Source organism: Trachemys scripta, chromosome 7, assembly GCF_013100865.1.
Source record: "Trachemys scripta elegans isolate TJP31775 chromosome 7, CAS_Tse_1.0, whole genome shotgun sequence".
NCBI lineage: Eukaryota > Metazoa > Chordata > Testudines > Emydidae > Trachemys > Trachemys scripta.
In genome coordinates, this window is record NC_048304.1 from 5,283,719 (window position 1) to 5,310,434 (window position 26,716).

Genomic DNA, 26,716 nt, shown 5'->3' on the forward strand with positions numbered 1-26,716 from the left:
TCAGAGCAGTACAGCCTACTGGTCAGTCTTACCCATGGCATGGCTCTTCAAGAGTTTGGGTGGTCTGATACACACAGCCTGAGGAAATACGGGGAAAGGGAAAAGGAGTCCGCAAAGACCTGGCATTCAGAAGGAATCGCCAGGGCCTGGGCCCGGGAGCCTTGCAGCGGGTGTGGTGCCGGGCTCTCTTCTCACTCAGCTAATGAGGAATGAATTAGGAAGAGGATTCAATATAAATGCTGCCTCCTCCTTTATGGCAGGGCCGATGCCTGCAGACACTGACAGGAGTAAGAAGGCTCCTGCAGCACCTGTGTTAGCAGGGAGAAGACACCAGCAGCCAACGGCGCCAACCTTTCCAAGCCTGAGCACTAAGTGGGGCTAGCAGAGGTTGATAAATTGCCGCCCAGCTCCGGGAGGAGAGCTTGTGCTTCTGCGTGAGGAGAGATTTAAAGGCAGAGAAAAGGGACTGGGAATAGAGCTTAGAGAGCTGGCATGGGCGGATCCCTGAAAGCCAGAAGTGTCTTTTGTTATTTGGGACTCTTCGTTATGGCCCTTTTTTCGTAGGAGGTTTTGTAATAAACAAGGAGGATATTATTGAATCAAGCATCCAGAGTACCTCAACTGGAATTATTGGCTTCCTGAGAAGGGACACTGAGGCAGGAAGTATGTGCAGCACCACACTGACTCAGCAGGAGGCGCTACAGAGCAGGCACTCCCTTCGACAGGGTGTCCCATTGAGTGTGTAGATGTCACGTGTCATGTGTTCGCCAGTTTGTAAGCTGTTATTTTAAGAAAAGAGGACAACTTACCAAAGTAGATAGTGGCATCAAGATGTTTGTATTGAAGTGTCTGCTTTTCTGCTCATGTCCAGTAATGAAATGGAGAAATACCCCCATTCAGAATTTCCCATGCAGAAAAAGGTTCACATTGTTTCTTTTTACCAGGAACAGATCATTGCCCTGACTCGGGAAAGCACTTAAGATTCTTCTGTATTCAGCAAAACCCCCTAAACACATGCTTAACTTTAAGCACATGCTGCAGTGCCTTCGACATCAAAGTTAAGCCCATGGTTAGATGCTTAGCTGAACAGGGATGTTTCCTGAATCAGGTCCCATGTGTGTATCAGTGATAAGAGGAGATGAGTAACAGTGAATGTCATTCATGAGCAGGGGACAACTCCCCTTAACACAGCCTCCCATTAGATAAGGAATGGGGTCCCTTTGACGCTGCCACTTTCCCCACTGAAAGTGTCTTGAAACCTCACCATGCAAAGGCAACTTGAAAGGGGGTATTCAAATGGAAAGAGCTCACAAGCTTCCCACAAACCGTGCACAGCAGTGCTAATCCTTATTCTGTTCTCCTACCTCCAAGCTCTTGTTTCCTAGGGACATACAGTGAGTGTCTGAAAAGACAGCAGTGCTTTAGTATTGCAGCACAAGGCAGAAGCCAAAAAACCCGAGGGGCCCTTTTATGATATTGTCAAGCTCGACAATATAGCTGTCTTGTCATCACATTTCTCATGACAACTTAGTTTGCAAAGCTGTAGGGAAAAAAAGGAGATAAAACGTAGGGTCTGAGTGTCTGATCTCACACAGGGTGTACCTGTATTGCTGTCAGTGGGCTTGTTAGAAATTTACACTCATATAAAAGAAATCGGAATGAGAAGCCTTGGCTTGTAATAGCTACCATTGCTAGCTAGTGGTCAAGAGAGACCAGTTGCTTGATGTTCTTGAGGGTGTTATGCTGTTATAACAATAAACCATAAGGTTCATCTCGCTCTTCTGCGCGTTTTACAGGATATGAAGTCAGGTTCTCATTCATCATTATTAATGTTTATTTATTAAGCAGCAACAATGTGTTTGGTGCTGTGAGAGACACAAAATACAGACAGTCCCTACCTTGAAGAGCATTCACTTTAATTTGGGGGGGAAAGGAAGTTTCTGGCATCTTTAGTGAATCGCTTTTTTCCCAGTTAAGAGCTTTTATTTCTGACGTGGCCAATACTTTGGACTTGAGCTACCCAGCAATCAGTGAGAATCAGTCTTGCTAACACAGACCAGCGATGTGCTGACAAACTCACTAAGCAGTGCAGCGTACCCGATTTTATTCAGTGCTGAGTTTAATGAAAGAGCAAGACACTGCGAAGAATAGTTACCGGGGCCGTGAATACTTTCAAATTGCAGTCTCCTCCTGTCCCTCCTGGTGCTGGAGAGCTCTGTCTGAAAAGGAGCCCACGTGCACATGCAGGAGATGAACCTCAAATTATCATGAAGTTTTAAATGAACTAAAAGCTGTGGCACTGAACAGTGACAGAGTGATTAAACTGTGAAAGAGCCAGGTCAGTGTGGTGTCAGGATCGGCAGTCTGAAATTTGTCATTGCTTCATCATAGGCAGGCTTTGAACTTGGTTTTTTTCTGGTTCTCTTACTCCACACGGTACACTTAAGGGCGTGATCCTCTGGGCAAGACAGCTGGAGATTTTCCTGCATTGGGACTGCAGGGGAGGACACTTAGCATCCGCTGGAAAGAAAGATGGGTCCAAGCCTCAAAGTTTCAGGAGTGGTTGGAGCTGGGCTTTCAGGTCAGTGCATTTAGAAATGAAGCCTGGATGCTAAGTCCAGGTACGAATCGGAACTTCAGCAACGTTTAGGGGTGTTTGGACCTGGGGTTTCAGTTCAGACCCATCCTCTGCCTAAAAACAATTGCTCACGTGAATTTGCAACATTGGGTGGAAGGAATTTATTGGGACGTTGCTGGGACTTTGCAAGACAGAACTGGGGATGTGTCTTTTATCGGCATCTCTACTTTTATTGAGTTTGATGCATGTGGAGCGTTGGTGTTTCATTGGACTTTGCTAGCACTGCCGGAGCAGAAAGAAGAAATAAATTACAGAAATTAAGGACTCGGAGGATAGAAAGAGAAGAGGAGAAATGTTGCTGTGCCATTCTTTTTCCCTACAGCCTCCCTCAGCCATCTCCTTTTCCCATCCAGTGTTATTCTATAGGTGTATGAGCAACAATTCACATGCAGTGAAGTTTTCCCTGTCGGACATATATTTACCAGCAGTCAACAAACACAAATATGTCATAGAAAAATAGAGGGCTTTTCACAGGTGTTTATACTAAGGTCTGCAAGTAAAATTCATGCCAGGTTGAACTTGACTTTGTGGCCTTGGCACATTGACTTACTAGGACAGGTAGCACTGAACGTTGCCGGTGCTGCTAGTGCGCTGCTCCTTGTACTTAGGAGATGGGACAAGAGAGTAAAGGTGCAAGAGATGGTTGTAAAAAGCAGAAAGGGGCAGTTGAGTGGAGGAAGAACTGAGGGAGAAGACCAATGAAAAGAGGGAGAGGTGGGCTGGGTAGAGAGACTGGAGATCAGAAGCAACGGGGGATGAATAGAAAACAGAAGAGTAGGCAGAGATGCAGCAAAAGCGAAAGGAAGAGATGGAGAAAATGTCTTTCTGAGTCACTGAGAAGCAATGTTATCCCCAGAAAAGCTGAATCAGGCATCCAGCAGTGGTAAGACATTAGAGAAGAGTTTGGAGCTCCCAGCCTAACACAAGAAAATGTCATTAAAGGGTGGGTAGAGGGTGATCCTAATTGATAACCCCGACTCTTCATTTTTCACCTGGGACCTGTCCCAATTTAACAAACATAGAATTATAGACTCAGAGAACTGGAAGGGACCTCAAGAGGTCATCTAGTCCCATGTCCTGCACTTGTGGGAGGACTAAGTATTATCTATGCCATCCCTGACAGGTGTTTGTCCTACCTGCTCTTAAAAATCTCCAATGATGGAGATTCCACAACCTCCCTAGGCAATTTATTCCAGTGCTTAATCACCCTGACAGTTAGGAAGTTTTTCCTAATGTCCAACCTAAATCTCTCTTGCTGCAATTTAAACCCATTGCTTCTTGTCCTATCCTCAGAGTTTAAGAAAAACATTTTTCTTCCTCCTCCTTGTAACAATCTTGTACATACCTGAAAACTGTTATCATGTCCCCTCTCAGTCTTCTCTTTTCCAGATTAAACAAACCCAATTTTTTCAATCTCCCCTCATAGGTCATGTTTTCTAGACCTTTAATCATCTTTGTTGCTTTTCTCTGGACTCTCTCGAATTTGTCCACATTCTTCCTGAAATGTGGTGCCCAGAACTGGACACAATACTTTAGCTGAGGCCTAATCAGACCGGAATAGAGGGGAAGAATTACTTCTCGTGCCTTGCTTACAACACTCCTGCTAATACATCCCAGAATGATGTTCGCTTTTTTTGCAACAGTGTTACACTGTTGACTCATATTTAGCTTGTGATCCACTATGACCCCCAGATCCCTTTCTGCAGTACTCTTTCCTAAGCAGTCATTTCCCATTTTGTATGTGTGCAGCTGATTGTTCTGTCCTAAGTGGAGTACTTTGCATTTGTCCTCATTGAATTTCATCCTATTTACTTCAGACCATTTCTCCAGTTTGTCCAGATCATTTTGAATTTTAATCCTATCCTCCAAAGCACTTGCAACCCCTCCCAGCTTGGTGTCGTCCACAAATGTTATAAGTGTACTCTGTATGCCATTATCTAAATCGAGATCCCACTCATTATACCCTTCCAGCATGACTGTGAACTACTGATAACTACTCTCTGGGAACAGTTTTCCAGCCAGTTTTGCACCCATCTTATAGTAGCTCCATCCAGGTTGCATTTCCCTAGTTTTGTTTATGAGAAGGCCATGCGAGACAGTATCAAAAGCTTTACTAAAGTCAAGATATACCATGTCTACGGCTTCCCCACTATCCACAAGGCTTGTTACCCTGTCAAAGAAAGCTATCAGGTTGGTTTGACACAATTTATTTTTGACAAATCCATGCTCACTGTTACTTATCACCTTATTATCTTCTAGATGTTTGCAAATTGATTGCTTAATTATTTGTTCCATTATCTTTCCGGGTACAGAAGTTGAGCTGACTGGTCTATAATTCCCTGGGTTGTCCTTATTTCTCTTTTTATAGATTGGCACTATGTTTGCCCTTTTCCAGTCATCTGGAATCTCTCCCATCTTCCATGACTTTTCAAAGATAATCGCTAATGGCTCAGATATCTCCTCAGTCAGCTCCTTGAGTATCCTAGGATGCATTTCATCAGGCCCTGGTGACTTGAAGACATCTAACTTGTCCAAGTAATTTTTAACTTGTTCTTTCACTATTTTAGCCTCTTCTGATCCTACCTCATTTTCACTGGCATTCACTACGTTAGACGTCCAATCACCACCAACCTTCTTGGTGAAAACCCAAAACAAAGAAGTCCTTAAGCACCTCTGCCATTTCTACATTTTCTGTTAATAGTTTTCCCCCCTTATTGAGTAACAGGCCTGTCCTGTCCTGGGTCTTCCTCTTGCTTCTAATGTATTTGTAGAATGTTTCCTTGTTACCCTTTATGTCTTTCGCTATTTTGATCTCGTTTTGTGCCTTGGCCTTTCTCATTTTGTCCCTACATGCTTGTGTTAATTGCTTATATTCATACTTTGTAATTTTGATCTAGTTTCCATTTTTTGTAGGACTCTTTTTTGATTTTGAACATCCAGAACAAATCCTGCAATGGTAATAATCCTGCCTAACCGCCTGTATGTGAGGATCATCTATCTTCCTCCTGCTAGGGCTGAGTCATGGTCTATTTTTGACCACTTCTGCACAGCTGATCTATAGATTGTTTGGGCTGAGGTGAGGTGGCCACAAGTGGCACCAACTACTGCGGGCTCTCTTAGGGGCTGGGAAAATCTAAACATAGAAGCTCATGAGTAAAAATAATGTAATGAAAGAAGGCTGGTGTGATCACAGTGTATCCAGTATCCCTGTAAGACACTTGGCCAGGAAGGTACTGCCAGAGAGATCCAGGGGTTAGAAATTTAAAACAAAAACTTCAGGCCTACCATGGGTCAGAGCAAAGGACACAGTAAAGGTGAATGGAGGGTAGAAAAGAGAAACGATATCAATTAGTTTTCAAAGATCCCATCGAGCTTGCAAAAATCATTTTGAGAGACTCAGGGCCAGATCGTCAGACTTCAATGACATGAAGTCGATTTGCACCAGCTGAGGATCAGGCACCCAGCTTGAGAGGCATTGGAGGAAACTTCGCAGGACTGACCCTTAAATGTGGTGAGAATCACGTCCTTTAGTTACTTTACCTTTGGTCAGCTGCTTGCTACTCAGGTTAATTGCCTCAAAATGTTATTTCAGGACGGCAACAGGAAAAGAAAGGGCTAGAAACAGATTTTAAAATGATAAACTGTGGGCAAACTCCTAATATTACCTCTTTAGTCTTTCTTTTTCTTCCTTATTGCTTTTATGGTTTAACTAAGCACAGTTCCATGATGCTTAAAAAGCTAATGCTGGGCCTAAAATGAAATTTACAAGTCAGGGTCTTGTGTCTTTGCAAGTCTGTTTAACAGGTGTTAACATAAAAACTGCCCAGATGGCTCCGATCCTCAGAGCAAAGCCAGTCTCTTAATAATTTCATTCTTCCCCATTGGAGGACAAAGCCTTCGCTCTGCCCAGCTGGTAAATATATGCATCAAACTCCCACAGTGGTTGCCATTAAAACATCACCACAGTTGCCTCAGAGTCATATTTGAGCTATAACAATATTTCCTGCAGTATTTCAGACCCATAAATTCCTAGAGAAGCATTCAGTAAACTTGAGCTTAGATAAATAACTGGCAACTTTGCTGAGGACCAAATGGGCATTGGAAACCGAACCATTCCTAGTGCTGGTTCTCCCCGGATAGATCAGAATTAAGATACATTGGCAAAATACCATCAAGGAAGCTTGGAGAGCAGCTAACGGTGATGCCCCTGTTCCATGTAGTGATCAGTAATGTAATTAACCAGCTTGTGGAATCAGAGGATGGTCATGCTTAATAACTGATCCAGAGCCCACTGAGATCAATGCAAAGATTCCCGTTGATTCGAATGGACTTTGAATCAAGTCCAGTAAATAAGCAAAGGTGTGCAAGGGAAGTGTTTCTTGCTAGTTGCTGGCTGGAGATTATTTTTCTGTCCATGGCCAGGCCACCTTAAACACTCTAACCCTGATTATGTTTATAAAAAACCTTTTGTCTCCAGGACTTGCAAAATCCCAGAGACGGGCACTAGGAGATATTTTCTTTTTCCATGGGAAGACAATAAGCCTTGATGAAAAATGTTTGCATAATAGAGACAGGAAGCTTTAAAACCAAGTCAGATAACTGTCTGAATATATGTTCAGTATCTCTCTCATATGTTCAGTTTTAATCAGACTTCGATGGCTGATGGGGGACAAGAGCGTCTGTTACTGTACATCTCCAGAATGCTGCAATCTAAGGCGACAAATGAATTATTTTAGCCATACCAAGGTTATAGCAGCAGGAGCTCAGTGAAGAATATGTCTGCAGCAAGTAAATATCTTTATGCATCAGCCAATGAGAGAGTTCCTTCTGTGCATTTAGTTCGGTTCTGTTTGGCTTAGAAGAAGAAAAAGCTATGCAATCCACCGACGTCCATTAATCTACCTTGTGAGATTTCTACTGTGGATATCTTGTTTTCCTCTAAGGGCCTAATTCTCTTTAGTTAGAAATATATTCATGACTGCTGTTACCTTTGGCACTCAGTTCCACACATTAATTACCCTCTGTGCTAAGGAATGTCTCCCCTAAGGCTCAGCCCTTTCTTAGCTTCAGATCAGAACCGCTTTTGGAAATTGCTGCTACCTCTCCAATGGCTGTGTCACCTCCACCTTTCCTAGACCCTCAGCATTGTATCTGCACCTCTGTCATGCCCTCCTTAATCTGCTCCTCAATTGTGTCATTAGATCAGCTTTCCTAACCGCCCAATAGCTATCACCCAGAACCCCCTTTGTTCCTGGTATTTATAAATGTAACAGACTAGGGCTTACAGACATGGTTGTGCCCACTCTTCGTGCAGCACCACTTCTGCCTGGTGCTCTGTTCCTGCATTCTAATGCTGCTTGATTTCCGAGTTACTATCAGACACTGAGTTAACGGGATTAGGTTTCTGTCTAGACCAGGGCTCGGCAACCTTTGGCATGCAGCTCGCCAGGGTAAGCCCCCTGGTGGGCCGGGCTGGTTTGTTTACCTGCAGCATCTGCAGGTTCGGCCGATCGCAGCTCCCACTGGCCGCGGTTCGCCGCTCCAGGCCAATGGGGGCTGCGAGAAGTGGTGCGGCCAAGAAATGTGCTGGCCACTGCTTCCCGCCACTCCCATTGGCCTGGAGCAGCGAACCGCAGTCAGTGGGAGCTGCGATCGGCCGAACCTGCGGACGCTGCAGGTAAACAAACCGGTCTGGCCCGCCAGGGTGCTTACCCCAGCGAGCCCCAGGCCAAAGGTTGCCGACCCCTGGTCTAGACCAATTGTTGTTGTAGTGTGGGACCATTTAAGTCAAGGCCTCTACCATTTCTCTTTACATTGGGCTCCATTCCATTCTGTGGGCAACTCATACCATAGTGCCTCGTAGTCTGGTTCTGCCTTGCAATCGGCTAGCCCTATGTGTAGAGTTCTTTTGGGAACAGTATTCTGGAGTATGTCATATCACAGGGTCACCTTCTCATGCTACAAGAAAAGGGGCTCTTTGGCTTTCCTGAGGCAGGCTGGGAAAGCTAGAAGTCTGTCTGATGCTACCTGTCTCACTGTGCATTCAGTACCGCCCCTGTCAGCCAGTCGGAGCTGCCCCTGCACAGAGGCATCCATGCCTGGATTTTCTGCTTAATGGAATCTCTTCATATACTTGGTACCTGAGTTCTTGCCAGGGGCGGTGATGGGAATAGTGCTTCAGCTACATAAGTTTCTGGAGTTGAGTGCCAGTAGACACTTTTCAGCGCTCCGGATCGGCGATGAGACACATGATTTTGGAGCAGAATGGCAAGGGGAGATTGATTGGCTGCCCAAACCATGGGGCGATCTTTTAACTGGCATTTGTTGGGCAGTATTAATATTAAAAATACCCCCCCACACACACAGTCCTAATCTTAACCTCTGTTCATGCCAGTGGTGGATAACAGAACCCAATGCATCAAGCCAGGGGGAGTGTTGGCTCACAAAGTGCTTCTTCCTGGCTTGCAAACATCTTTCCATGGCATGATCCGGGGAAGTTGGTGTTGGTTGAACAGAGGGGACAGCCTCTGCATGGGAAACGCTGGTGCAATTTAGAGCTGAGTCAGCAGTGACTGGTTCGTGCACTCTCTCACACACACACACACACACACACACACACAGATTTTCTGCTGCAACCACATTTCGAAAGCCTTTTATGTTAAAGTGCCACATACCACACAGTCATGAGTTAAAGATCCACTGGAAGCCAGGCACTATGCAATTTACAGAACTGAACTCAAGACCTGAGCTTGCTTTAATGATTTATTAAACCAGCAAATTGCATGGTCTTTGTCTTTCATTCTGGATTAGATTGCAAGCAATTTTGTGCTGAATTAATTGTTCTCAAGAAATCAAGAGTCACCCGGTTTTGTAATGTTTCCTCCCCTTAATTATTGCAAAAGTGAAAAATCTGAGTTTTTTTGCTTAGATGAACAAGAGTAAATTTTACTTTTCCCTACAGGACTTCACCGTTATCTCAGATGTTTGTGCAAAAATGTTGAAATGATCTTACTTAAAGCTAATATTTGTTTATGATGCAGTTGATTTAAAGGCTTTAATTTAGGTTATTACGTTCCCAATCCTGCAAACACTTGCACATATGAGTGACCTTAAGCATGTGACTAGCTCCATTGAACTCAGTCAACAGGACTGCTCACACACACAAGTGTTTATAGGATTGAGACCTACATATGTCAGCATTTAAAGCATTGAGAACACAGCTCAGATGTAACCATATCACTAGTAGGTAACAAATCCCTAGGCCTTTTCAACTCATCTCTCCTGTCTTGGATTTTTTAGGTTGCATCAGGTGAATTTTGATGCTCCCACCTGCGAAGGCAAACGACGAGAAACGCTTTCGCTAATAGGGGACTTCTCTTCTTCTGCGGAATTCTTCGTCACTATCGCAGTCTTTGCCTTCCTCTATTCCTTGGCAGCCACCGTTGTTTACATTTTCTTCCAGAACAAATATCGTGAAAACAACAGGGGGCCTTTAATTGTAAGTGGGAATTTTCAGTGTCCTCAAATCTGTGTCTTTTTCCTATTGGATTTTTGGTGCTTGTGTTTGTTGTCTTGTTGGAGAATTGATGAGTGTCCCACTTCCTTGCGCAGCTCTTGACTCTGATACTTCCATGCTTTAATGTTGATTTAATCATTTAGGACCATGAGAAGAGGGATGATGGAAACCACATGGCCCATATAAATATAATTTGGTCTCAGTCCTGTGAGTACGTGTGGTACATTCTGCCCATTGACTTCAATGAGACTTTTCAATTGTGTTGGCTACTGGTGGAATGTGGGGAAGTGGTGAATGGATGGTCTGGGAAGGAGAGATTGCTGAGGCCGGGAAGAAGTAGGCAAGTGGAAAAGCAGGGGGAGAAGAGAAATCTCTAGGAGCAATACAGATCTTAGAGTGACCCTAACAGGCCACTAAAATGATGCGTTGGCGCCCAAGCTTAACCCTGAAGACAGCTTGTTTGTTGATTGAGCAGCTACATCCACATCTAAATGTTAGACCATTATCTGCTGTAGATTTGTGGAGAATGCCACAGGGGCCTAAGCTACTGTGAAGTCAGCTAGAAAGATTTTGCTCCCTGAGATGGGGTTTTGTCACATTATTTGTGGAATGTTTCTGGGGCTGGTTGTGCAGCATCCCACTGTCCTCCATGCTGAGTTCCCTGTGGGTGCCCAGTTCCACACTGGGTATTCATTTATCCCACTATTTAAGCTAACAGCATTGTGCAGCTCCTGCTTCAGTGCATGGTAGCTGTGGTTGTTTCTCTACAAAGATTGATTCTTGCGAGGTCAGAATATAAATCAATGGCTATTAAATAGCCACTTTATTAGAAATCAGTCTTTTAGGGTCCTTTTCTTCCTGGGTTCCATTCGCACTTGAATGCATCATGAATCGTGAGATGCCCTGTGGTCTGTTTATTCAGATAATCTCTGAGTGTTTGAGTCTCACGCTACACTCATATTTAATTGGTTCTCTGAATGTGCAAGTTTTTACAGGAACCCACTTGTGTCTTGTCTCCTTATTCACATATTGAATTCTTCCCTCCAAAGATTGTAGAGGAGAAAAAGGATACACTAGGGTGAGTTGTGAAACATGAGGCTGTGGAGAACAATTCAATTAGAGAGGGGCTTAAGGGAAAAAATTCAGCTCTGGATTTCAAATACCCTAAAGTTCATTGAGACGGGCGGGGGGGAGGTGTGATCCAGTCTATTTGGTTTAGAACTGTCTCTACAATGACTCATAGTTTTACATGTATAATAAAAACACAAGGTAAATAAAAGCAAAATACTATAAATTGCCAACATAGAAGGGATGTATCTATTAAAGGAAATGTCTAGAGTAAAAGTAATGAAAGAAGAAAAACAGGAAGGTTGCATAAATATCTTTTTAGTGCTGGCTGAAAAGTTTTTCTTTAAAAAATGTCTATTTTGAGCTATTCAACTTTTTTGCAACATTCAGAATTTCCAACGTTTTGACAAATTGATTTAAAATAAAAAAATCAGTTTCAATTCCCATCTAATGAAATAAAAATGAAAATGTTTTGGGTTTGGGGTTTTTGTCTCCCTTTTCTCCCTTTTCACACTGGAGGGAAAAACATTTACTGGAAAAGATGAGGGAGAAGGAGGGGAAATCCCTAAAAAAAAAAGTGAAATACAAAAACGTTTTGCTTTGATTCCATTTGATTTGATTTGAATGAAGTAAATTTTTATTTCAAGTTGCTTCATCAGAAAATCTGAATATTCCACAGGAAAAAAGCTGAACAAAATGAAAAATTCTGGTTTCAATTGTTTTGGGGAAAATAATTCAATTTTTTTGACCAACTGCAATCGCTACAGAAAACAACTTACAACAAGGAGAGTGGAAAAATCATACTAAAATCTCAGAATACCATGTAGTTTGTTATTGCATGATATTTTACTGTTAAGAATATTACCGCCATATTGCTTCCAAAATTCATTCAAAATCCATGATGCAGTCTGTCACAGGTAACAGTGTAGTATTAATTCACTGTGTTCTATTTAACCAATTGTAATGGAGTCCAGGGGTTACATTTAATAGGCTTCTGTGGTTAATGTTGTTGTTCTCAGTTTTTCCGTCTGTAAAACAGGGATAATTTACATTACTCATAAGGGTGTTCTAAATATTAAGACATCTGTTTGCACAGTGTTTTAAAGCTGTAACCAGCTGTTGGTGCTGAATATTGTTATGAAGTGTCATTGTAGCATCACATCTTGCTCGGAATCTTAGTAATGGATACACATGAAAATTTCAGAGACGTTCTAGTAACTTGCTGAGATTTTTTTCTGTTGGAAATATCATTAAATGCAACTTTTAACTGGTCTGTCCATTTACACAGCATGGTTGGGAGCATAGTAACCATTACATCTTATGCTGACAATTATTGACCCTCTTGGTTATCTCGTTGAGTACTTGTACTCCCGTGTCTGTCTATATCCATCTGTCCAGCTCCTTGGGGCACAGACTGTCTTTACGTTCTGTGTTTGTGCCGTGCCTAGCACAGTGGGCTCTGGTCCAAGACTAGGGCTCCTAGACACCACCATAATATAAATAAATAATAAAATTAATAATTTGTACATGCAGTGAGATTCATTGGGAGTGTTTGGGTGCTGACAATAGAGCGTTCTTGAAGCGGTTTCCTCAAAGAAAACAAACTTAATCTTTTCTTCAGGTTGGAGAGACCAATCTCTCTTACAGAGATAACATGGGTGGCACAAATCGACACCGAGTAGCCCTGCCCTTCCCATTTCAGCCAGAAACACGTCTCCTAGTCAATTGCGGAGAATCTGCCACCTCTCCAAGTGAGAGGAAGGAAATGGGAGTAAGGCCTCAGTCACTAAGCCCAGTGGAAAAGAGAAGTGATTATGAGACACAGTCATTTAAAATGTCTCTACCTGAAAGAGTTAGGGTAGCGGTGAGGCACAAAGAAGCAAAAAACGTCATCAATCAAGTGGCCCGTCAGTCTCCGTACTTTTCACCTTCAGGCCTAGTTGCTCCCCCTAACCATCTATTGGTGCCAAAAGAAGGCAGACGTAGCAAGACAACAAGTGGAGGGAAGACCTAAAAAACCTTGCTCTGTGCAATGGCAAAATATCATCAAAACAGAGAGACCAAGAGACAGAACCTACAAAGGAAGAAAAAGCAGGTACAGCCAGACCTCATTCAGTGGCCTGTATCATCTGAGTTTACTTCCCAATATGAAAATTAAAAGTGCAAACCAGCATCATGTATGGCACAAGTCTATGTAGCCCATGTAACGGTGAAATACTGGCAGTGAAGAGCCTGTAACACACCTTTCAGCTCCAGGTTGATGTTGCAGTTGAATGTAGTATCCAGGAAGATATAGCCAATGTATGGCTATCTTTGATCCCTGAGACGCTGAACCTCCCAAAGAAAGTTATTCTACAACTCTAGAATGTTCTCTGCAGTGCTGAAGCAATCTAAGACGCCTCCTGTTCACATCACCAGAGATACATAGACCAATTGTCAGTTATTTCCTCTAATCACTGGGGACGGGCACTCCTAGTGCCATTTCTATAATGCATTTTTTCCTGCTCCTCAGTGAATCATCAGGTAGAAGAAGATCACGATTTCAGTCTTCACTTTGTTTTTGTCCCTGATCCCAGGCTGACCTTGAACAAAAAACCCACCCCTTTTAAACTTCACTCTCACTCTTCAATTAACATTTGTTCATTCTGTGATTACTCCCACCTTTAAATTTCACGTTTCAGGGAGCTGCTTTTTTTTTCAGGATTTTTAAAATAAATTCTAAAGGAAAAATGGGGGAAAAGCTGTGTCACTTGAAATTTAAAAAAAGGACAAAAACCCTGAAATAGACAATCGGAGCACTGCCAATGAATCAAATCACATTGAGCCTAATTTAATATGAAGTATAGTATCAATAAAACCAATTCAACATTTTAATTCCTTGCAGGAACAAGAAAATCATATAACATATATTTCGGTAATTAAAGGTTTTAAATAGTAAAAGCAATATTTATTATCGTGACAACCCAGAAATCATTAGATAGTACAACTTATTTGTACAAATATACACATTTGCGTGTTAAAGTTTTCCATAAACATCACTTTAATTGAAGCTTATATTTTCTTGAGAAGGAGAGAACAGTAAGAAATCAAACATTATTGTGATTAAATATTTCCAATAACGAAAGATTTTAGTTCCCTCTGCTGCCAGTCTGATGATAATGCTAAAGAAGTGCAGGTAGTGATGCCTATCAGTAAAGTTTCCATTATAAGACCCTGTTTTTAGTTACTTATTACTCTACCAAATTTTAACCATTCAGGTTGGAATTTTCCATCTGCCTAAGGTTGAACTTTTTTGACAAGTGTCAACGCTAATGAATCATAGAATCATAGAATATCAGGGTTGGAAGGGACCTCAGGAGGTCATCTAGTCCTCAAAGCAGGACCAATCCCCAACTAAATCATCCCAGGCAGGGCTTTGTCAAGCCTGACTTTAAAAACCTCTAAGGAAGGAGATTCCACCACCTTCCTAGGTAACCCATTCCAGTGCTTCACCACCATCCTAAATTAAAAAAAATAAATAAAGTTAATGGAGATATCCTATCTCCTGGAACTGGAAGGGACCTTGAAAGGTCATCAAGTCCAGCCCCCTAACTTCACTAGCAGGACCAAGTACTGATTTTTGCCCCAGATCCCTAAGTGGCCCCCTCAAGGATTGAACTCACAACCCTGGGTATAGCAGGCTAATGCTCAAACCACTGAGCTATCCCTCCCCCAGTGCAGCCCAGTGAAAAAGTTTTTCCTAATATCCAACCTAAACCTCCCCCACTGAAACTTGAGACCATTACTCCTTGTTCTGTCATCTGTCATCCATTACCCAAGGCAGGTAGCTAATCTGAGACTGATGGCCCTGTTTCTGAGCACATCACAGTGGAGTGACTCCATTATCTCCCGGGGAGTCGCTCCTGATTTACGCTGGTCTGAGATCAGAATCAGACTGGATAACCTTAATGCATTCCAGCCTCATCTAGTTCAATAATGTACTGAAAAGCTATATAGTCTCACTCATTGGCAAGCAGACAGTAACCAATCCAATTAAGCCAGACAAAGCTTTTGGGAATGTGGGGTAGGCAATGGGATATTTCCATCATGTCCTGAATGGGACACTGTTTGGGAGAACGTTCATAATCTGCGTCAGTCAGTACATATCGCTCCATTGTCTTGATTTTCTTCACAAGCTTCTCCATGTGTACACCACTTAGAATATGTAATGTGACAGCTACAATACATTGTGCCTTCATCTGCTTTTACTGTTTTTTGGTGGAGAGTTATAGGTCATCCTGAAAAATCACATACATTTAATTACATTGCAAACCTTTCAGTAGAGGTTGAAATTGTGCTTCCTTATTGAATCTAAGAACAATGAGAGAGAATGTGGAACGTCCATTCTAATTGTTTATAATTTAGAGCTGAGTGAAATCTTTTGTAAAGAGGAGCATCTCAAAGGGAAATGCTGGTAGGCATTATTATTTTTCATTCATTTGAATTACAGTGGTGTCCGGAGGGCCTCAACCATGATACCAAGATCAAGGCCCCTTTGTGCTAGCTGCTACACTTTTATTTCATAAGAAATTGTCCGTGCTTTGAAGAATTTAGTCTAAATACACAAGACATAGGCTGGGAGAAGGATAATACTATTATCCCCATTGTACCGAAGGAGAACTTTTACATGAACATGCTAATATAGAGATGACTTTGTCTTCAGATAAGGAGCACTTTGTATGGCTGAAGGAAAGTGCATATTCTGGAAATGATTGGCTGTTCTTTTGAAGGAGGCAGAACAAAAGTTGAATGTCTTTGTTCAATCAGTCACCTGGGAGATGTTACAAAGAAATGGGGAATTAATGGTTGGTGGCTCATTAACGTTAATTTGGTTCGTAATTAAAAATTCACAATGATATATCCATGAAAACTGTAGCATTTTTTAATCTAAAATGTTCTGATGGGCCCCTTCAAATATTGTGGGGATTGGATTGGAAAAACAGCCACATATCTGGACCTGAATCTTCTCCAAATGTAGAGTTGTCCATACCCAGTCACACTGCTGGGTTACAAAAATTAGGAACTTGCCTCCAGCAGTAGCAAATACCGTATAGAAAGACCAGAGGAATCCCTATAATGCTCGTTGCCATTTTTTAATGCTGAAGGGGAAGAGCTGCTGTGCTCTGCTAAAGGATGTTATGAAGGCCAAGACTATAACGTGGTTCAAAAAAGAACTAGATAAGTTCATGGAGGATAGATCCATCAATGGCTATTAGCCAGGATGGGCAGGGATGGTGTCCCTAGCCTCTTTGCCAGAAGCTGGGAATGGACGAGAGGGGATGGATCACTTGATGATTCCCTGTTCTGTTCATTCCCTCTGGGGCACCTGGCATGGGGCACTGTCGGAAGACAGGATACTAGGCTAGATGGACCTTTGGTCTGACCCAGTATGGCCGTTCTTATGTTCTTATACATATGCTCTAAAGTCTGCCATGTGATTGTGCCTATCTAAACATACATAGGTACAAATGTTGCTATTGTTCAAAGTATCCCTTGATGCCATCTGACTTAGTGACCTTCCGCAACACTGAAGTGTGGAAGGTGGCAACACTCATGGCAAAGTAGCGTTTGTGAATTTGACTGCCGCAGGTTTGAGAGATGCTCTTGTTCTTGTATTTTGAGGGCAGTGGGGTGAATGCCATAGTCACTCGTCACTCGGCAGCTCATTTTAAAGCTTTATCCTCTAGTATATGCTGGCAACAAACTTCCACACCATTAACCAATAAACAGAGGCTGAGTTTTCATTGAGGCGTCCTAGGAATCAGGCCATCTCCAAAATGATCATTGCACTGTGGGACAGGACCAGGAGGGCTGTTTGCACCATGTGTGCTCACACAATAGTGAAATCCACCCACACGGAAAAGATTAAGGCTACAAAGGCCTGGTCTACACTGGGGGTGGGGATTGATCTAAGATACGCAACTTCAGCTATGAGAATAGCGTAGCTGAAGTCGACGTACCTTAGATCGACTTAGATTGACTTACTTTGCATCCTCGCGGCGCGGGATCAACAGCCGCCACTCCCCCGTCGACTCCGCTTCTGCCTCTCGCCCTGGTGGAGTTCCGGAGTCGACGGGGAGCGCGTTCGGGGATCGATCATTAGACATACCCAAAGATTGAGCATCAATTGCTGCTCGTCCCTGGTGAAGCCTGGACTATTTGGCATGATTGTAAACAGATTGGAGCCCTTGGGAGAGATCTACAACTGGTATAAATTGGTGTCACTTCAATAGAGCCATGCTGATTGGCACCTGCTCAAGATGTGCTCCTGTGTGTGTGCGCGTACAAGTTGCACGCCAGTAGATTAACAGGGAGCAAGTGGAATTTAGCATCTTAAACTTAAACAGATGCTCCCTGGTGCACTGTAAATATTTACATATATTTTGTCAAACCAAGTGGAGTGGGCATTAATGAAGGGAAATGCTAGAAAACAAGAGAGAGTTGCTGTCTCTTTGCAGTTAAGAGTGATGGTTTTTTCTTTGTGAGATGGAGAAAGGAGAGTTAAATGCATGTAATGAGCAGGTACTGAATTGCACATAAAACATAAAGAGAAACTCGCTAGGGTTGGTACAATGGGTGGAGGATGTTCCCCAGTTTTTTGTCGGTTCAATTTGTATGGTTTTTGCATCTCTCTCTAGCTGAAATGGTTCTAGTAAGTTCCAGTTTCAAGCTGAAATTTTGCATTTTCCAAATTTCACGAGGAAGCGCTATGGTAGCTCTCTGGCTATTTTGGGCCGGGGGGGGGGGGGGGGGGAGGGAAAGACCAATGGGAGAGCTTTTCTTGTTGTTGACTGTCTCAGAGCTCACCAAATGCAGACGCTTCCTCTGAGAAAATCATTCACAGTAACGTCTCCTAACCCTCTTAGCCACCTGAGCTCGATTCAGACAGCAAGGGACCCAGACCCAAACCTGTGAGACTAACGTGAGCCATCACAACAACAAGTGCAGCTTGAAATTTGAAAAACAGTAACGTGGCACGAGTCTGACACCAACAAAATGTTTCTCAGTCATAATAGAAAAGAAAAATCATGTAAAATTTCATTGGAAAAAAAATAAAATGTCATAAAAGTGCTCCAATGAGGAATGTTTTTGCCAAACTCAAAAACAGACAACAAACTATTTTGCTATGAATATTAAATGGAATTCTTAACATTACCCTCTTGGATCTGCACAGTATATTTCAAATCTAGATTTCTGCTTTCCCTGAATGTGCAAAGGAAAAGAGCAGAGTGTGTGAGCTGAGATTTGAGAGAGAAACTTTGCAGTGAGGAGTGAGCGGTAACCATGCAACAATACAGGTTGCAGTGATCCGTAGACATCGTTGAGGGATAGCTACTAAAAATGCTGATTTTGTTCGAAAGAAAAAAATTGCTCAGGGGATATTAAATATTCAAAATGTAAGATTTGTTTTAGAATGCAGAAACTCAGGCTTTCACTACCAAGGAGAAATCCTCACGCTAAGCATTAAACCCCAGAATAATTTAGTTTGAAATTCTCTTTTATTTTCAGCACGTAGTTATCTTGTAGCTCTGCTCCTCCCAGAGCTGTGCAGACATTCAGCCAGAAGCCCAAACCCACTTGAAATCAGAGCGGGTTCAGGTTCTAGCCAAAGCCACAAAGGTCAGCCCAGACTGACAAACCTTTGTTAGACATAAGCTTGTTCTACTCACACAGTTGTTCCCTTCTACCCAGCTAGTCATGCCTTCAAAGTCTTGGGACCTTGCATCCTGGTCTCCAGGGACGCTGGGACTTGCCTCTTTTCTGTGGCCTGCTAAAGATGCCAATTAAAACACACATTGTATTACCCTCTTGGCCTGCAATTTAGACAATTGTTTGGCTTCTGGCATGTTCCACCTTCTCTGGTATTTAGAATGGGACAAGGCTTTTGACTCAGCACCCTGGTTCCCAGAGGCCCACCTTCTGACATTTCCCTTCTGGCTGGACACACATGTTGTGCCTGCCCTCCTGTACGTTTTCTCCCCATGCTCTGTGCCCCAGTTTGGAGCGGCATTTTTCTGTATCCCTCTCCCTAGATCGGGGTCTCATTCGACAACCTCGGACTGCCTTACTATTTGTACCACCTGCTCTAGAGTGATGTTTGACCAAACCACTCTTAGTCTGCACCAGCTTGAAACCTGGTGGTGTTCAGACATTCCCATCCCAACTGTAAACAGGGCCAAAGCATCTGTGCAGCTGCAGAACAATCACACAGGAGTCAACAAACTACAGCCCAGGGATCCAGCACATTTCAGCTGATTGTGTTGTCCGCTCTTGTTCCAAATGACGACAGAGAAAGGAAAGGGATTAGCCAACAACCTGATGGAGAGTGAACATTACATTAGCTCTGAAAAGTCTCCGGCTGGAGGCACCTGCACAAAGTGCTTTGCCAGTTGTTAAGCTTTCCTTTCTTAGCAAGCTTAATCTTCATTATCAAGTTACTTTCACTCAATTTGCTTCTACCCACCTCAAATTTCTACCCAACGTTATTAAAAAAAAGCCTTGACTTCCTCAGCTTGATTTAATTTCCAAGGTATTAAAATTCTGGCAGAATTAAGAAAAACAAATTATGCTTAATAAAAAAGGCTTGGATTGGAACGCATGTGACATTTTATGTGCGGCGTTGGTGTGCAATTAGATTACATGCCAGGCCCCGTAAGAGTGGACCTCAGTAAATAAAATGCAAATGGTGCTAAATGTCAATTTAGCAATTATCTCACCAGTTTCAGCCCCAGTTATGATTTTTCAGGAAGATATTTGCCTTTAAACCATACCCGTAGGAGCTCGGGTTTGGGGGTTTTTTTACTGCTAAGGCTTCAAAGAATAACATCCTTTGATTGGAGGTGCCCTTGAGACGAAATGAATTGCACTCAGGCCTAGCGTTTTTACCCACCTTGAAGCCCTTGGGTGTTGATATATTTGTCATCAATTCCGTAACACAAACTTCAAGAGAATTCCTCTAGGTAGCAAGAAGCGAGGTCAGTGCAAATCAAAGCATCGTAGCGTGGCCGTTTAGCTGCAGCAGCCCTGTGTGTCAGGGAGGTTTGCCATTAAGAAGAGTAGCTTGCTTTTGGCTTTCTCCTGAGGTGCAGTAAATTTAATTCTGTTTGTGAGGGTGAAGAAATCGCTTCCTCATTATTTCTTGCAAGGGTGGCTTATGGATTTGAGTGGCTTCCAACATCAAAAGGATGGGGGAGGGGGGGAACTGAGGACATGACCCTCCTCTAAATTTAAAACATCACTTATGCTTTGCATGTCAGCCCACCATACTGCACTTTGTACGGCATTCTTTCACTTCCAGTCATACCTCCCTTATATGTTAAGCGGGGGGGGGGGGGGGGGGGGGGGGGGGGGGGAGGGGGGGGGGGGGAGGAGGGCAAGAGAGGGAAAGCAACCTGCATGGGAGATGGTGGGATACCAAGACACAATCATGTAATGAGTGGCGCGTTAGACTTGCAACACGTCAACCATCTGCTGCAGACTGACAGATGGGATGAAAAGTGACAGTAGAATGGCTCCTTAGTTTTAGCAGGACATAAAAAGCTTGAAAAATAACACCTTTTTCCCTCCCGAGACCCACACAGTAGCAATAGAGTTTGGTCACTTGTTCCTGTAAAAAGTGAGAGGTGTGTGTATGTGTGTAGGCATGTCTGTAACAGAAAACGGGCAACGCCGTTCAGAATAAATGCACTTTCGGTTGTTCGTTAGACTCATAAGGCCCTGAAGTTCGTTCTCTCGTGGCTTCACATTGGTAGGAAGTAGGTAATGGTGCGTGGTACCTTGCAGAATCAAGCCCTTGAAATGTTTTTGGTTGGTTGGTTTGCTGCTCCCAGTAGTGAAGGACTAGTCAGTTTCAGATGGCGCTCAGCTGAAATATTGATGCACAGTGACAGCATTTTGCAAAGGAGTTCCTGGGCACACAGCATATGGTAACTGAGCTAAAATTAAGCATGGGTGGAACTGCTTGCATGGCCAGACTGTCAAGAGTTCAGCTCCTACCTAAAAAGCAACAGAGGGTCCTGTGGCACCTTTAAGACTAACAGAAGTTAGTCTTCTGTTAGTCTTAAAGGTGCCACAGGACCCTCTGTTGCTTTTTACAGATTCAGACTAACACGGCTACCCCTCTGATACTCNAAATGTATCAAAAAATCAAACTTCAGATTATAGGACAGAAAGAGAGCTTTGGATTGCCTGGCAATAATCTGATGGTTTTAAGACACAGCCAGAATTTTCAAAAGTGCTCAGTGCCCCCCGTTAGGTAGAGACTTTCAATTCAGCACAGATTCGATTTAAGTTTCTAAGTAAGTGGCCAGATTTTCCGAAGAGTCCATCCAGCCTGCTGGACGCTGAACTGTCTTGCAGAATCTGTCCCTCAGTATCACAAAGCAGGCTGCTGGGTGGAGAGTGAATTTGTAAATCTGGCCCTTGTTTAGATGTCTAGGTAGGAGCTGAGTATCAGAGGGGTAGCCGTGTTAGTCTGAATCTGTAAAAAGCAACAGAGGGTCCTGTGGCACCTTTAAGACTAACAGAAGACTAACTTCTGTTAGTCTTAAAGGTGCCACAGGACCCTCTGTTGCTTTTTACAGATTCAGACTAACACGGCTACCCCTCTGATACTCAGCTCCTACCTAGACATCTAAACAAGGGCCAGATTTACAAATTCACTCTCCACCCAGCAGCCTGCTTTGTGATACTGAGGGACAGATTCTGCAAGACAGTTCAGCGTCCAGCAGGCTGGATGGACTCTTCTGAAAATCTGGCCACTTACTTAGAAACTTAAATCGAATCTGTGCTGAATTGAAAGTCTCTACCTAACGGGGGGCACTGAGCACTTTTGAAAATTCTGGCTGTGTCTTAAAACCATCAGATTATTGCCAGGCAATCCAAAGCTCTCTTTCTGTCCTATAATCTGAAGTTTGATTTTTTGATACATTTCCTCCGATGCGTCACTGCCCAGTAGACCCATCTATCTAATGCTTTTGTCTCCTCTGGTTTTACAGGACTTCATCGTGACAGTGGTCTTCTCCTTCTTGTGGCTGGTGGGTTCGTCTGCTTGGGCAAAGGGACTGTCTGATGTAAAGATTGCTACTGATCCAGACGAAGTGCTATTACTGATGTCGGCTTGCAAACAGCAGTCTAACAAATGCATGCCAGTGCGCAGCCCCGTTATGTCAAGCTTAAACACTTCAGTTGTAAGTAGATCTGTTTATATTTTTTACTGTTAGGCAATGAAAGTGCGTGCACCTATTTTCAGCTCTCCCGACATGCAGACTAGGCCACATCCTCAGCTGCTGTAAATCAAAGTAGATCCACTGACTTCTTTGGAAGTTCCTAAAACGTTGCCAATGATTTGACTGAAAATGCTGCCTCCCTGAGATAGTTACTGTGGAGAAAAATTATGGAAACGGGTAGTTTCGTTCAACAGTCAGTTCACTTTCAAAGTGAACATTGGGGACACACCTATAAAACAAGTGTGATTTTATGACTGTATCTCCCATAGGTATGATTCTCTAATGGGCGGAATATTTATGCCTTTGGTCCCTGCACCAAAGATCTTACAGACCAAGGTTCCAATGCTTAGCTAAACGTGGAGCCACCAATAAGCCATTTCCCTTCCTTTGACACTCCACCTTTTGCTTATCTATCTGTAGAAGAGTGGACTCACCCCTGCGGCGCCTCCTGCTGGTGACTTCCAGGAATTAGCTCATTCCAGCTCCGGAGCGCCCTCTGCAGGCCGGTGGGCCGCCTGTCCTCTGGCCCCTGTGTTCTGCCCTGGACCCCGGTGCCCTTTTACCTGGGGTGCTGCCCCCTGGCAGTAACCCCTCAGTCTTAGGGGCTCCCCTCCCCAGGGAACCCCCACCCACTATCCCCACCTCGCCTCAGTATACGGCTACTGCCAGTCCTCGTCTAGCCCCACGCCCAGGGGCAGACTGCAGTATTAGCCGACTCATCACTGGCAAGGCTGGGTTTGGACCTGCTGCCTTGGCCTACCCCTGGGCTGCCCTCTGCAACCCCCAGTATCTTTTAGCCCAATGCTAGGCCGCAGCCTGGGGCTTTCCAGGCTGGAGCTCCCCAGCCCTGCTCCACTCAGATACCCTGTCTCTAGCTCCCTGCAGCCAGGCCCTTCTCTCTCTGAACGCAGAGAGAGACTTCTTCTGGGCCTCTGGCTCACAGCCTTTTATAGGGACCAGCTGGGCCTGATTGGGGCATAGCCCAGCTGTGGCTACTTCCCCAATCAGCCTGGCTTTTCCCTGCCACAGCCCTCAACCTGGCTGTTTTAAGCCCTTCAGGGCAGGAGCGGGGTAACCACCCCTCTACACTATCCCTCTGGATGCTCATCCTCATCCATGCAGGATCTAAGCCAGACCGTCCATAAGAGCACCCTCCCATACACCCCAGCTATAATTCAGTATTCTGCTTGTATATTGCCTTCTCCTCCAAATGCATTTTCTTCAGCGGCAATGAGCTCTGCAGGTGGAACACCATAGCCCAACAAAGGAGGTCGCAGCAGCAGCATCAGAATGAGACACACAAAAACCAGTATTGTGCACACTCGCACTGCCTTTCCTGGGTGCAGCAACGGCTGTTTGCTTTCAGCTGGAATCTACCATCACGTGTTGCAAAATAAACACTCTGTGTTTGTCTTAAGTAGAGCTGGGAGGAAAACAGTCTTCCTAACCCGGCAAAAAATGTTCAAGATTTCAACATTTTTTTTTTCACTCCACATCGAGCTGAAAAGTTGAAATCTCAAAAAGGTTTATGAACAGATAATCCAAACATATTCAGGTTGGGTCAACTGAAATTTTGTTTCAATTTTGACTTTATAGTTTTTACTCTGAATTTCTAAGCCAAGTCATTTGAAAGCGAGAAGCAGAACTGTTCATTTAGAAAATGGCGGGGTGGGGGACATTTTGACAAATTAAAAAAGAATTGGAAGTTGTCAAACTGGCCCGTTCCCATGAAAAGTTTAAGTTTCAGCAAATTGTGAGTGCCTCTAACACTAATTAATGTTACAAAGACAACAGCAAAACCTTCCACCGCCAACACAACAAAATAGTCAAGGCTTTCTCTGCCAACTCCCATCCCCTATAAACAACCATCCCCTTCAAACCCCAACTGGTTTAGCTACTTGGGCAAAAAGATGGGCTTTGCAGCCGCTGTCCCTGACTATTTTGGGCTAGGCACAAACCCTTGTTTCACAGCTGAGCATGTAGCTTCCTGAGCCTTTTGGGAAGGGTTGTCTTTAAATAGCCTTGGCTCATTTCAGTAAAAGAAATGTATTGGATAAAGCTGAACATACATATATATTAGACCACAAAAATCAGGCCTTTGTACTGATGAATTGCTTTGGTTCTTGTTTAGGTCTTTGGATTCTTGAACTTTATTCTCTGGGCAGGAAATATTTGGTTTGTTTTTAAGGAGACTGGGTGGCATTCCTCAGGCCAGAGGCACCCTCCAGACCCCATGGAGAAACAAGCAAGCAGCTATAACCAAGGTGGTTATAATCAAGACAACTATGGCCCAACTGGAGGATATAACCAACCTGCAGGCTTTGACCAACAAGCTAACTATGGCCAGGTGGGTGAATATGGCCAGCAACAGAGTTATAGTCAGAGTGGGCCCACCTCATTTGCCAATCAAATTTAGCATTCACAGAGTTTGCATTCTTACACCCCTTATATGTAGACAGTGTAACAACACTAGGTTTTAGTGGCACCAGATTTGTAAAGAAAGTTTAAATAAATTAATACTCCATGAGAGTATGTAATGTAAATCAAAGATCTAATGGTACCTATTGAAGCAGATGGTGGTGGCTAGTCTGTTATTTTTGTCACTAGATAACTGATGATGATGTATTCATCACAGGTGGTGAACTGGAGTAAGTATCGTTGTATGTATTGTATAGATAACTTTATGGTAGTTTGTATGTGTACTAAAATGGTAGAAGCATTTTGTAGCCTCAAGTCTGTAGTATGTAATATGCATAACATAATGAAGTAGAATGGAATTTTTCTTCTGCATTTTGGTGAAAAACAGAAGTGTTTTATTCTGATTTCTAAAGATTACTCAGTATATCATGATGCATGTAACATTGTTCCCAAATTTTCAAGACTGCCTGTTTGTGATGCTTTAGAGCATTTGTTTTTAGTATATTTTTTCCAGAGGATTTTTTAATTATTATTTTTATTAACCAATTCCCGTGTGACTTAGTGCATGGATAAGCAGTTTCACACCAACAGAATGTTTTGGACCCTGTATATGGAATTTTTCAATTTCTGCCACTACTTTTTTTGTTAAATGTACGTTTAAGAAAATTATGTATATTTTATATATTTTGCAGAGTTGGGTCTATGGCTTACCCAAGTTCTGAATGCTTTGTAACTAAAATGTTTTCCTTGAAAGAGCATTCAGTAGCATAAACGGTACCTGAGCAATGTTTATTCCCGTTAACTAAGCTAAGTATTCATTCTATAAATCGCTATTTCTATGGATGTTTTGTGAAACTTTTAACGTGAGCTGTGAAAACTAAGGACCAAGTAACTGTGTTATATGTTTACAAAGGTATTTATTTAATTAGGATAATAGAGGTGCAGATATCAGTAACCAAAACCATATGAAAAATATGCCACGTGTCACATGTGTAATTTAACAAAACATGGCAAGGACATAGACCGTTGTTAGTCAACATTATAAAGCGTAATTACTCCTTTTTTCCGGATGGAAATATTTCCATCTATGCTATTTGAAAATCATTAAATGACAGTTCTGTTCCATCATTATGGTGAATGCTGGTTTTGAATAACGGTTTTGGTGCTATCAGTAAATGTTAGGAAGCTGGCAAAATCTAAAAAAACTCATTTTAAAATATAGAAAGGCCAAATTCCTAGCGGGTGTAAATTGGCATCGCTTCACTGAGGATTTGGACTTTGCTTCTTAGAGTACATGGGATTCTGTGTAGCCAAAAGGGTCACCTTAAACTCTCTTTTCTTACTCAGTTTGAAGCCTGAAACACAGCATCATAATCAAAACTGATCGTCTGCATTTCTAAATAAAAGTGTATCCGTCTATAATATTGTATGAGCTGTAATGTTAAAAGCATCTTAGCATAAAACAGCATAGTCTTATCTGATTGTTGTAACCAATTGATGGCTACTCAGTGGATGGATCTATATTGTGATATCTGTTTGACCCTAATAAAGTTATTGCATACAATGTACATTTGAAGAGTATGGTGATATTATAACAGTGTAAAATAAGCCTGCGCTAAACCAAAAAGTTGATAATATTTTAACAACTATGTTTTGACCTTATAATTCTCATTTTGAGTATTTTCCAAGATCTTTACAAGGATTGTACAGACGCACATTTGGAGACATGATTCATTTCTGGTAAGTCAGTGTCACAACATAAAAATACCCAATGTTAACGTACAGAGTCCAATTTCTGTGTGTTTGTCT

General features: G+C 42.9%; 1 protein-coding gene across 2 annotated transcripts in view; it reads left to right on the top strand.

The window, feature by feature from the left end:
- The window catches only part of SYNPR (synaptoporin), a 167,253-nt gene extending 140,778 nt beyond the window's left edge, over positions 1 to 26,475 (top strand). For both annotated transcript variants that reach the window (XM_034777298.1, XM_034777299.1), the window contains 3 exons: positions 9,938 to 10,136; positions 22,259 to 22,450; positions 24,621 to 26,475. In XM_034777298.1, coding sequence (XP_034633189.1) covers positions 9,938 to 10,136; positions 22,259 to 22,450; positions 24,621 to 24,905 — 676 coding nt within the window. In that variant the 3' untranslated portion in view covers positions 24,906 to 26,475. The remainder of the gene's footprint in view (positions 1 to 9,937; positions 10,137 to 22,258; positions 22,451 to 24,620) is intronic.
- The last annotated feature ends 241 nt before the right edge of the window (positions 26,476 to 26,716 follow it).